The sequence below is a fragment of the Lipotes vexillifer genome, unplaced genomic scaffold (genome assembly GCF_000442215.2).
Source record: "Lipotes vexillifer unplaced genomic scaffold, Lipotes_vexillifer_v1.1 scaffold520, whole genome shotgun sequence".
NCBI classification, from domain to species: domain Eukaryota; kingdom Metazoa; phylum Chordata; class Mammalia; order Artiodactyla; family Lipotidae; genus Lipotes; species Lipotes vexillifer.
The window spans coordinates 218,207-231,096 of NW_006784004.1; the positions used below are offsets into that span (position 1 = coordinate 218,207).

At 37.5% G+C, this 12,890-nt stretch overlaps 1 protein-coding gene across 1 annotated transcript in view; it reads left to right on the top strand.

The window, feature by feature from the left end:
* The window catches only part of DNA2 (DNA replication helicase/nuclease 2), a 47,156-nt gene extending 40,532 nt beyond the window's left edge, over nt 1–6,624 (top strand). The window contains exons 15-21 of the mRNA XM_007456458.1: nt 533–726; nt 819–908; nt 991–1,195; nt 2,706–2,795; nt 3,400–3,582; nt 5,709–5,855; nt 6,499–6,624. Coding sequence (XP_007456520.1) covers nt 533–726; nt 819–908; nt 991–1,195; nt 2,706–2,795; nt 3,400–3,582; nt 5,709–5,855; nt 6,499–6,567 — 978 coding nt within the window. The 3' untranslated portion in view covers nt 6,568–6,624. The remainder of the gene's footprint in view (nt 1–532; nt 727–818; nt 909–990; nt 1,196–2,705; nt 2,796–3,399; nt 3,583–5,708; nt 5,856–6,498) is intronic.
* Nucleotides 6,625–12,890: the final 6,266 nt, after the last annotated feature.

Genomic DNA, 12,890 nt, shown 5'->3' on the forward strand with positions numbered 1-12,890 from the left:
GCATTCCTGTGTTCCTAGTCTTATCAGCTCCAAATCTGGGATATGTGAGACAAAAGGAAAACCCAGGGAACTGTGGTGTTCCTCGTGTCCCAAGGTTCCTAGCTGGTCTCCCTTTTCTCCGCCTTTCAGTCTTTATGTTTATAGTTTTATATTTATATAATGTCCAGGGTTTTTCATTGTACTTTGTGGGAGGAGTAGGGCAAAGTACTCCATCTTCCCAGAAGTAAAGTCCTGGTTGACGTTAAAGAAATAAATTCATTAACTTACTGCCTCTTGAATGTTTCCGATTTCCATTTTGAAATATCGAAATCTGAGCATTGTTATAGTGTCTGGAAAATTAACTTGATTTCTAAAAATTTATAGTAAACAAAATTTTTTGTATGCTATATGTGTTTCTGCAGTCATATTGGGGGATTCCTGTTTTGGGGGACAAAGAGTTCTTTTCTGATCTTTTAATTTCAAAAATGGGAAAAACAAGGTATATTTCTTGGACATATTAAATAACTGATCTATTTTCCCTGTTTGTTTTTAGCTTATAGTTGCAACAACATGTATGGGAGTAAACCATCCCATATTTTCTCGTAAAACTTTTGATTTTTGTATAGTGGATGAAGCCTCTCAAATTAGCCAACCAGTTTGCCTAGGGCCACTTTTTTTTTCGCGGAGATTTGTGTTGGTGGGGGATCATCAGCAGCTTCCTCCCCTGGTACTAAACTGTGAAGCAAGGTAAGCAGACGTTGAGGTTTCAATTTTAAACTAGATTCTTTTTAAGGGACAGTTTCAGTACACTGATAAGCCTAAACTGGATTTGTTGACAGAGCTCTTGGCATGAGTGAAAGCTTATTCAAGAGGCTGGAACAGAATAAGAATGCTGTCGTACAGTTAACCGTGCAGTACAGAATGAACAGGTATTTGTAACAGTGTCAGCTACGAGTGATTTTTGTATTTGTGTTCATCACTAAAACTAAAATTATTTTGTAATTCCCTTAGTAAAATTATGTCCTTAAGTAATAAACTGACATACGAAGGAAAGCTGGAGTGTGGATCAGACAAAGTGGCCAATGCAGTGATAAACCTACCTAACTTTAAAGATGTAAAGCTGGAACTGGAGTTTTATGCTGATTATTCTGAAAATCCTTGGCTGGTTGAAGTTTTCGAGCCAAAAAGTCCTGTTTGTTTCCTTAACACAGACAAGGTAAAAAACAAATATTTTCTTTAGTTTTTCTCCTTTTGCTGTTATTTGTATTCCTCAGTTTTCAGTAGCGATTGCTTCCTTAGAGCATCAGTTAAAACTAGTGTACTTCTTGTACTTTAACACAAAAGAATCTTTTCTTTCTATAGACTCACTGTATTTGGGAGGAGGTTTATTCTAGTGATTGATAGATGTCAAAATTGACTTTTGAAGTCAGAAAGGTAGAAAGTGAACTCAACTGTGTAATTACATTTCCTCGAAAATAAATTGGCATTGATATTGTCAAAGGTCTGGGTTTACAAATGGACAGCAGATACAATAAATTGATGTCCTTTTGATGACCTTTTTTAAAAAAACAGACTTTATTTTCTAGAGCAGTTTTAGGTCCACAGCAAAACTGAGCCAAAAGTACAGAGATTTCCCATATATCTCCTCCCCCCACCGTATGCATCTAAAGATCTCTTTGCAAATCTGTCATTAAACAAAAAATCTGCACAAGGACTTTAAATGACTTGAGTCTTATTTCTGAGAACTAAGAACAAAGTTTTGACCCTATGTTCCTTCAGTTTGTTTTATATAGTGCTTCTCATTATTGATTTGGAAGTCTATGTAAGTTCAAATAAAAATATAATGACCAATTATATGTATGCATGTTATTCTAAAATAGGTGTATCTCTTGTTATTAAGATGGGTGGAGCCAGCTGGTTGTTAAAAATAGGGTCTTACCATGTGTGTACCATGGTGGGATTTTCATTCTCTTGGACATTGCCTTAGTGTTTCAGGATGAAGAATTAACACCTAGGGGCAGGCAGGCTCTGGGATATTTAGTCACATGAACTGATCTCACAAATGACTGCTTTTATAAACCACAACTCTAATTTATTAGTTATAATTTACCATTTTTTAACCTCACCAGTGATATTTCAGATTCTTTTTTGCTACTCACATTTCCTCTTTCTTGGCATCAGGATTCCAAATAAGTTGTATTAAAATTAATCAAGGTTACTAAGGAATGATGTAGTAGCAAAACAATCCTTTGAAAGTTCTACTAGGTATGGTAGAAACTGGGGAACCTTATCGCTCCATTATTTGTATAAAAATCAACAAGAAAATGGAAAGGGTACCGATATTAGAGCCAGATCTAAGTTTGAATCCTAGTGCCATGATTTATTGTGAGGCTTGGGCACGCTACTCATCTCTTCTGACCTTTGATTCCTATAAAATGGGGGATAACACAGTAAAGTTTGTGAAGCCCAGTGTATGGTCGGCTTTCATAGAGATTTTAGTCTGAACTCTATGTAGCATGTTTAAGATGGGTTGCCTCTGGGTGGCTTTCTGAAAGTGACTAATATCATTCATTTTTGTTAATTCTTTTACCTTCAACTTTAAGATGAAGATATTTTTCATCTGTTTTCACATGTGGTAGTACTGTCTCTATGGCCACCTGTGTACTGACGGTACTCTTAACTTCAGAGATTGTTTTGCAAGCAGGATGCATATTTTTTCTATTTAGGTTCCAGCACCAGAACAAGTTGAAAAGGGAGGTGTCAGTAATATAACAGAAGCCAAACTCGTTGTTTTCCTGACCTCAATTTTTATTAAGGTAACATAGAATTTAATTTTGAGGGCTAATTAATATTAAGGTGCAGAGTAATAGAATATTAGAATGCAAGGAACTTTAGATCTAAAGTTAACTTTTATTTATTAAGATAAAGAGATTCGAATGAAGCCTGATTGTTTTTATTTTGAGAACATTTATCTAAGACATGTAATTTTTTATACAGTAGTGGCATTTTGAGTTTCCATTTAGGATAACTTTGTAACATCAGATAATTCTGATTGTTTCAATTTAGTGCTGAAGTCAGTATGATTGGCAATTGGAAACATCTGGTGTAAGGGATAGCAGAAAGTAAAATGTATTTCTTTGTACTTTTTTTGGTATGGCAACACTTGTGGAGGCATACAAACCATTATACTGCCATGAACTTATAAATATCAAGGCAACAATGTTTGAGGAAATTATTTCATTTCAGGAAATGTGGATATAGCCTTAGAGTGAACTCAATAATTGTATTTACTCCTTGTGATAGGAACATGTATTATAAACATCAATTGGGCACATTATGTAAACATTTAATAAATTTAGTAAAGCTTAAATAACAAAAGTCAGGATTTTTTCACTTTAAATTGTGTTCTTTTCTGTTTAGGCTGGTTGTAATCCTTCTGATATTGGCATCATTGCACCATACCGGCAACAGTTAAAAGTCATCAATGATTTATTGGCATGTTCTTGTCTTGGGATGGTGGAAGTTAATACAGTAGACAAATACCAAGGAAGAGACAAAAGTATCATTCTAGTATCTTTTGTTAGAAGTAATAAAGATGGAACTGTGAGTTAATTGTATTTTCTGCTTTGTTGTCTGATTTGTATTTTATATTTGTTTGGGACATTGTTTACCTCTCTTTTTTTCCTCTCTTTTTTAATTGTGGTAAAAAAACACATAACATAAAAATCACCTTCTTAACTATCTTTTAATGTACAATTCACAAGTATTAAGTATATTTACAGTGTGTGCAACACATCTCCAGAACGTTTTCATTTTGCAAAACAAATTCTATACCCATGAACAATTCCCTAATTCCCACTCTCTCCTTTCCCTGGCAATCACTTTCTGTCTCTGTGAATTTGACAGAATTTTATGAATTCTGTGAATTTTCCATAGAAGTGGAACCATATGGTATTTGTCCTTTTGTAAGTGGCTTATTTCACTTATCATAATGTCCTCAGGGTTCATCCGTGTTGTAGCATGTATCAGAATTTCCTTCCTTTTAAAGGCTGAATATTATTCCACTGCATGTATGTACCACATTTTGTTTATCCATTTATCCATCAGTGGACATTTGGGTTGCTTCTACCTCTTGGTTATTGTGTTTGGAGCATTTTAAACATATAGGCTTCCCTAGATATACTTTCAAATGTATAGATAATTCCAGGCTTTGTTTTGTTTTTTTGCATTTTTATCTCTCCTTGACTCATTTTTCTTGACTTTGCGATACCTTCACATGGTTTTTAAGATACATGTAGTAGAGGGACTTGCCTCGTCATCCAGTGGTTAAGACTCCACACTTCCAATGCAGGGGCTGCGGGTTTGATCCCTGGTCAGCGAACTAAGATCCCACATGCCACGCTGTGCAGCCAAAAATAAATAAATGAAATAAAATACACATAGTAGAAAGTCTCCCTTCTTCCCTGTTCCTCTACTCGGTTCTTACCCTCACAGATAATCACGTTTGGTTTTATTTTGTTTTTGTTTTTGTGGTAACCTTCTACGTTTCTTTAAGCATATGCTTAAAGATATGAATCAGTATTCATATTTCCTTCCTTTTTTGCACAAAAGGTAATATATACACTATTCTGGACTTTGCTTTTTCCACTTAATAGCTTGGAGATCTTTCCATGTCATTACACAGAGATTTCATTCTGTTCTTACAGATGCATAGTTTTCCACTGTATATATGGGTCACGGTATATTTAACCACTCCTCTGAGTCTTCTACTATGACGAGTTTCTATTACTGTTAAAAAACAGTGCTACACTGGGGCTTCCCTGGTGGCACGGTGGTTAGGAATCTGCCTGCCAGTGCAGGGGACCACGGGTTCGAGCCCTGGTCTGGGGAGATCCCACATGCCATGGAGCAGCTAAGCTCGTGTGCCACAACTACTGAGCCTGCGCTCTAGAGCCCGTGAGCCACAACTACTGAAGCCCGTGTGCCACAACTACTGAAGCCTGCGTGCCTAGAGCCTGTGCTTCACAACAAGAGAAGCCACCACAATGGGAAGTCCTCATACCGCAACAAAGAATAGCCCTGCTCGCCACAACTAGAGAAAGCCTGAGCACAGGAAAGGAAGACTCAACGCAGCCAATAAATAAATAAATAAATAAAATCTATTTTAAAAAAAGAAAAATTAAAAAAAAAAAAGAAACGGAGAGCTTGTTTCATAGATATTTAAAAAAAACAGTGCTACACTGAGTGGAGATAACTTCAATTCTTTTTTTTTTTAATATTTATTTATTTGGCGGTGCTGGATCTTAGTTGCGGCACTTGGGATCTTTGTTGCTGCGTGCAGGATCTTTAGTTGCGGCATGTGGGCTCCTAGTTGTGGTACGTGGGATCTAGTTCCCCAACCAGGGATCAAACCTGGGCCCCCTGCATTGGGAACACAGAGTCTTAACCACTGGTCCACCAGGGAAGTCCTAACTTCAATTCTGTATTATATACATTTAATATTTTAAAATTTTTAATATATTTTTATTATATGTATTTAATAATTTAAAATTATGGCTAGGATATCATACCTATGATAAAATACTTGAAGTTGGCACTGTGGGCAAGTTTTTCCAACTGTCTGGATTTTAAATATGTTGATGAATCTTTTTTGCAGTATATGTTTTTGAAAACTGCTCAAAAAACTCAAATAAGAAAACTCAAAGAGTGAAAATTACAATTTCTTTCAGCTTGGTGAACTGTTGAAAGATTGGCGGCGTCTTAATGTTGCTATAACCAGAGCCAAACATAAGCTGATTCTCCTGGGATGTGTGCCCTCACTAAACCGCTATCCTCCTTTGGGGAAGCTACTTTATCATCTAAACTCAGAAAAATTAATATCCTTTTTGTTTTATATATGGTCACATTTGATTGTGCTATTGTGAGTACTTCATTTATGTATTTGTATAAACTAAAACTCGGTGTCTTGTGTTTTCCATGGGCATATTTCAAAAGATCTGATTCTGCAAAGGAAAGAGAGAAAACAATTCACAGGAAGTAATTTTAAGAAAAAAGTGGAATATTGACCGTGGTGGTGAAGGATAGTTTGTGAAATGAGAAAGGGGGAAAGAAGGGACTTGATTTTTTGCCTTAGGAGCAGGGTGCATATTTCCTAGAATACATCTAGGAAAATTGGTTATCCATCCCTTCTGGTTCCTCTCCCCTCAATTTATAACCTTTTTTAAAAAAAAATCTAGGACAAAGTATTATATTTAAAAATGGAGATTATTACTTGTCATATTGTATTAATAGATTATTTTAAAAATAGCTCATCTCTTTAAAAAATTATATGTAGGTCTCAGGCTAAGATATGTAAACCATATTGCTTAAGTATATTATTATCCATAAAATGCCATAAAAATCTTTACAATTTTTTTAGCAGCCCTGTAAACCAAATTACAGAATGTTAGATAATAATGTCATATATGTTTTTATGTAATTCCACATTGTGTTAAATATATCTTCCTTAATTTATTTTACATCATTGATCTTCCATCAGGAGAACATGAAAGTCTTTGTCATATATTGGGTAATTTTCAAAGAAGATAAAGCACTGTTTTCCTTGCTTTTTCCAAACCATCATGATCTTCTCTAACTGTTGCCTATTTATAATTTGGATATGCTGTAAAATCAGTGCCTGGTTACACTGTGAAGATAACTTTTATCCCAAGGGTAAGAAATGATGTAAATATACTCTTTCAGAATTCCAGTTTTTTTGTTTTATTTATTTTTTGGTATAACCTTGTTAAACATAAAGTTCTATTACCATACAAAATTTAACATAGTATTTTTTTAGTACAGGTGAACCAGAACTGAAAAGTCTAAATTTATAGGTATTATAAATGTGGTTTTGTATGATCTAGAGTTTGATAAATTTCTACCACCTTTTAAAGCTGGGATGAATTTTTCAATCTGAGGCTTAAACCTTTAAGTCTAAATTTTCAAGATTAATTTGATCTTTTAGATTTTTAATCATATTTTGTTTACTTGAAAGATTAGGTAAGAAAATTGATTGCTTTTGTCATTTAAGGACAATCTTGTGATGATGAGAACATAAGTAAGACGTTTTTCTGTATTTTGAGGTCCCTGATTCAAAGGCCATTCTGCTGGTTTTTTTCCTGACTTTTGCTTTCTCATATCAGAGATATTTTCACTTTAAACCTAGTCTTTTAAATTATCACTGATAAATGTATTATTTCCAGTTAATTTCTGATTCTCCTTACTCTCCCACTTGTTATTTTCACTTTTCAGTATTCTAGTGAAAGAAAATAATTCCTACTGTTCTTTTGAGAAGAAATTTTGTTTGCTGAATTGATGACAAATTAAAAAGGTGTATTCCTATTTTCACTTATTCGTGTTCATATGCCCCTTAGTTTTAGGGCATTTCTCAATTTTCTCTTTTGGTATAAAAATGTTTTGTAAAACAGTTACCTCAAAGTGCTTGTTGATTACTTACATTGTGACCAATTTTAACCTTAGTGTATCCATCTTTGGCAGGGAGATCTCTCACTTCTCTCAAATGTTTTCTTTTTAATGAATGTTAATTAAGTATGTTAAAAATTGCTGCCTCTACCTCACATGTTTTAAAAAAGTTATTACTTGAAGATTTTATTAAATAAATTGTTCTCTTACTGTTAGATCTTACAGTGTCAGTTATTAATACTAAATAATAATTAAGTTCAGGGTTGTCCACAATTTTTTCCAGTATTGAGAACTGAAATATTGATAGTGCTCTAAAGCTGAAACCAAGGAGTGTTGACATTATAAAGAGATTTATGAAGGACACACAGGATGGAGTTGATCATGGAGATACTATGGATTAGACAGGAAAAACTAGGAAGTTTACAGAGATAAGGGTTAAACATTGGTTAGATATCATGAAGTTATATAACAGGAAGGAACTGAAGATAATTTCAGTTCCTGAGAGTGAGATGAATAATGTAAATTCTTTTGGTTCAATCAGTGGTTGCGTTACAGATTTGTATGGCCTGCAAAGCCCTGTGGAAGAAGAGCCCTGGGAGGGGTTCCATGTTTCTTGTCATTTGGGACTCTGCCTTGATTACAAGAGTCTAGCCATTGGGCTTCCCTGGTGGCGCAGTGGTTGAGAATCTGCCTGCCAATGCAGACGACACAGGTTCGAGCCCTGGTCTGGGAAGATCCCACATGCCATGGAGCAACTGGGCCCGTGAGCCACAATTACTGAGCCTGCGCGTCTGGAGCCTGTGCTCCGCAACAACAGAGGCCGCGATAGTGAGAGGCCTGCGCACCGCGATGAAGAGTGACCCCCACTTGCCACAACTAGAGAAAGCCCATGCACAGAAATGAAGACCCAACACAGCCATAAATAAATAAATAAATACATACATTGTGTATGGAAAGCCCATGCACAGAAATGAAGACCCAACACAGCCATAAATAAATAAATAAATAAATACATTGTGTAAAAAAAAAAAAAAAAAGAGTCTAGCCACTTAGTTGAAAGAGTTAGGATTCGTCTTTTATATATAAGATGCTGTGAGCTGGAGGCTTGGGGTGAGCTGTAAGTTAAACCCAGACTGGGCCATCAGATTGCTAATAGTGCAGTTTAAGTATGACATCCACACCAAGGACTAAGACAGCAGTGGCTACCAGTCTCTAATGTTATTGGGCAGTCACTTTGTGCAGGTCCAGATCAAAAGCACCATTAGCCTAGACAAGGTCTTCCTTATAGTGTAAAGCCAGGATGTGATGACAGTGTAGCCATTCCAGTGGCCCCATTCCTGAAAATCAGTTCAGAGTTCCTGCCTCCTTACCTCTCTTGCTGCCTCCTCTGATTCCTTTCTTTTCTTCCTCGTCTCTCACTCTCCAGAGACAGGTCTTTCCTAGAGCTCTATGTTTGGTCTGGTCCTGTTCTCCCTCCTTGGACAGTCACTGGCTCCAACCATGACCTATGTAGCTGTTTACCAAATCTGTATACCCCACCATGTTTTCTGAATTCTAGTTATATCTGTGTTCCAGCTCCTGCCTTCAGAGTCTTCTGTGAGCACTTCCGAGTCGACACATACAAAATGTAAATTTCCATCTTCATCTAATGCCTTCCTCTGTAATCTCTATTTCTGTCAAGGACACCATCTACCTCACATTTTCTGAGTTCAAAAGTCTTGGCATAATTTTCTTTCTTTAAATTTTTTTTTTCTGTCTAATTATAGAGTAGTACATGATTTTAGTGAGAATTTCAAAAACTACAAATTTTAGAAAATTAAATTTCTTTGTAATCTTATCATTTAGTTATAACTACTGGTAATTTGGTATATGATAATCTGGACTGGTGCTTAAGAATAAAAATTGCCACAACACACAACAAAAAACACATTTTGTATCATGACTCAGCATGAACATATGTATGTGCGTGCACCTTAAACAGTACTTTAACAAAATATTTACCCTTTTTATATGTGATGTACCCTAATATTTTCCACTATTCCATTAAAAGCAAAGCTGGTTGCGGGGCTTCCCTGGTGGCGCAGTGGTTAAGAATTTGCCTGCCAGTGCAGGGGACACGGGTTTGAACCCAGGTCCGGGAAGATCCCACATGCCATGGAGCACCTAAGCCCGTGCACCACAACTACTGAGCCTGCGCTCTAGAGCCCTCAAGCCACAACTACTGAGTCTGTGCTCTATAGAGCCCGCATGCCACAACTACTGAATTCCGCGCACCTAGAGCCCGTGCTCTGCAGCAAGAGAAGCCACCGCAATGAAGAAGCTCGCGTGCCACAACAAAGAGTAGCCCCCGCTCGCCACAACTAGAGAAAGCCCGCGTGCAGCAACGAAGATCCAAAGCAGCCAAAAATATTAATTAATTTAAAAACACAAAGCTGGTTGCAACCTACTAACATTCTTTCATATCCCACTAATAGGTTGGAACGTGTGGTTTGTAATGGAGGTCATTCTCCATTATTTCTTTGCATATTTGTTCTAATGTACTTTTTTTTTCTGGCTGCACTGCATAGCTTGTGGGATCCTAATTCCCTGACCAGGGATCAAGCCTGGGCCCATGGCAGTGAAAGTGCAGAGCCCTAAGCACTGGACTGCCAGAGAATTCCCTAATATATTCTTTTTGCTCTTCCCTATACATGTCTTTTTTCTTGTTTGTTGTATCCTCTATCTATATTTGTCTATTTCTCCAATACCATTTATGCAACTTCACCCAGACTGAAAGACTAGTATGCTACCTTCTCCAGAAAGCCTTTTCTGATTTTTTTTCCTTCCAGAAAGAATTACTTCCATCTTTATATGTAGCTTTATACCACTTACTGCTTTTTTAGCAGTGGTAATAATATGTAGTATGCTTTATAATTTTCATAGATATTCTCTCAATTGAATTAAACCCTACAGAGTACCTAGCATAGATATTTCACGTTAGCATATGGCTCTGGGCAAGTCATTGCTAGAACCCAGATGTTCTGATTAGTAATTCAGCAATTTTCCCAGGTACTGTGTGTTTCCCATTCAGTGTTGTGTACATTTTCCAGGTGCTATACAAATGTTTAGAAGCATTACAATTGTTGGGAATTCCCTGGCAGTCCAGTGGTTAGGACTCCGTGCTTTCACTGCCAAGGGCTGCGGTTCAATCCCTAGTCAGGGAACAAAGATACCACAAGCCACACAGTGCAGCCAAAAAGAAAAAAAAGCATTACAATTGTTAGTGTAAGAAAATCACATCTCAGGCCAGCTGGAAACCTTGTGGCCTGATTTGACCAACTGGTCTATGTAGATTCAGTGGACAGCTTTGCTCATTAAAAAGACTGCTTGTAGGGCCTCCCTGGTGGCGCAGTGGTTGAGAGTCCGCCTGCCGATGCAGGGGATACGGGTTCGTGCCCCCGTCCGGGAGGATCCCACATGCTGCGGAGCGGCTGGGCCCGTGAGCCATGGCCGCTGAGCTTGCGCGTCCGGCAACGGGAGAGGCCACGACAGTGAGAGGCCCACATATGGCAAAAAAAATAAAAATAAAAATAAAAAGACTGCTTGTAGCTAAGAGGATAGGCCCATCCAACTTCACTCAAGTCACCACTGACCCTTGGATGATTGGGTCTCATGATCCTGGAAAGTATGAACCAAGATGGACCCAGGGGGTGAAGTCTGCCTTTCCTGACTCTCGGCTCTTGTATAGATACTGCTTTGGCTTATTATGAAAGATTTTTACATAAAAATTATTTTTAAGGCTCTAACTAGCTTTCTTTTTATGATGAGCTTTAAAACATTATTATAAAAGTTTAAAAAACACACACAATGGGCTTCCCTGGTGGTGCAGTGGTTGAGAGTCCACCTGCCGATGCAGGGGACACGGGTTCGTGCCCCGGTCCGGGAAGATCCCACATGCCGTGGAGCAGCTGGGCCCGTAAGCCATGGCTGCTGAGCCTGCGCTTCCGGAGCCTGTGCTCCACAACAGGAGAGGCCACAACAGTGAGAGGCCCACGTACCGCAAAAAAAATAAATAAATAAATAAAATAAAAAACACACACAAAAGTAGTATAATGAACTCCTATATACCCATCACCCATATTCAACAGTTAGATTTTGCAGCAATTGTTTTCAACCTTTTTTTCCTTGCTGACATGTTTTAAAGCAAATTTTAGACGTCATTCAATTTCATCCCTGTATTTCAGTATGTGATGAGTTTTTAAAAAACAGTATTTTGTTACATGATTATATCTGTACGTTTAAAAACCTAGATTCTTAGTTTTAGTACATCAAGAGCTCAGAACAGATTAATATTCTAGTTTAAACCTATTAAGTGTAATAGGTTTTAAACATACACCCTAATTCCAATTCTGTTCAATACAAGGTGGCTAGAGTATCCAGCAAATATGTATTTTGGAGTTTAAGAACATCTTCCTCAAAGGAAGAAATATTTTTTGCTTTAAATAAAGCTGGTCTGTTAACTAAATTTCTTTCCTACATGTTACCTATAAAGTCACTGGAGGGAAAGCAATCCAGAAAATAAAGCTCTTTTCCTTTGTTCTCATGATTTTATAAAATAAATAAATATATACTTAACATTATTTGCTTTTCTAAATGCACTTGGAACACAAATCCCTCCCTTTTTGCTCAACATTTGGAGAAGAGAAAAATGAACCAGTCAGTCACTTCAATGTTTAACAGCAAGATGGTGGAAGGGGTTAGACTTGTCATCAGTTTTAGGCTCCTTCAAACACTAAAAACCACAGATGTATTTTGACATTATGAAAATGGAGGCTAGTTTTGTACTGGTTCAGATTCTGGCTCTGTTCCTTAATAGTACTATGACTTTGGGCAAGTTATTTAATCTTTGAGGTTAGTTTCATCTGTAAAAGAGGTAAATAATTCATTCCTCATGGGGTGGTTCTGAAGATCAGATGAGGTTTTGGCCTAGGAACTGAGCTTCACATACATGCTCATTGACCTTCACTTCCATGCTCGTGGGCATGGAAGATGAATGGTGAAAGGGTGATGGGATAGTTGAGGAAATGAAATTTGACCCTATCTCACATCATCACTGAAATTAATTCTGGGTGCACTAACAGGCCTAAATATTAAAGGCAAAACTATGTAATTCTTTTTTTTTTTAATATTTATTTATTTGGCTGCATCGGGTCCTCGTTGTGGCATATGGGATCTCTCGTTGTGGCGCTCGTTTGGTCGCGTGGGCTTCTCCCTAGTTGTGGTGTGCGGGTTTTCTCTTCTCTTGTTGTGGCATGCAGGCTCCAGGGTGTGTGGGCTCCAGAGTGCGTGGGCTCTGTAGTTTGTGGCACGCGGGCTCTCTAATTGAGGCGTGCAAGCTCAGTAGTTGTGGCGCATGGGCTTAGTTGCCCCGCGGCATGTGGGATCTTAGTTTCCCAACCGGGGATCCAACC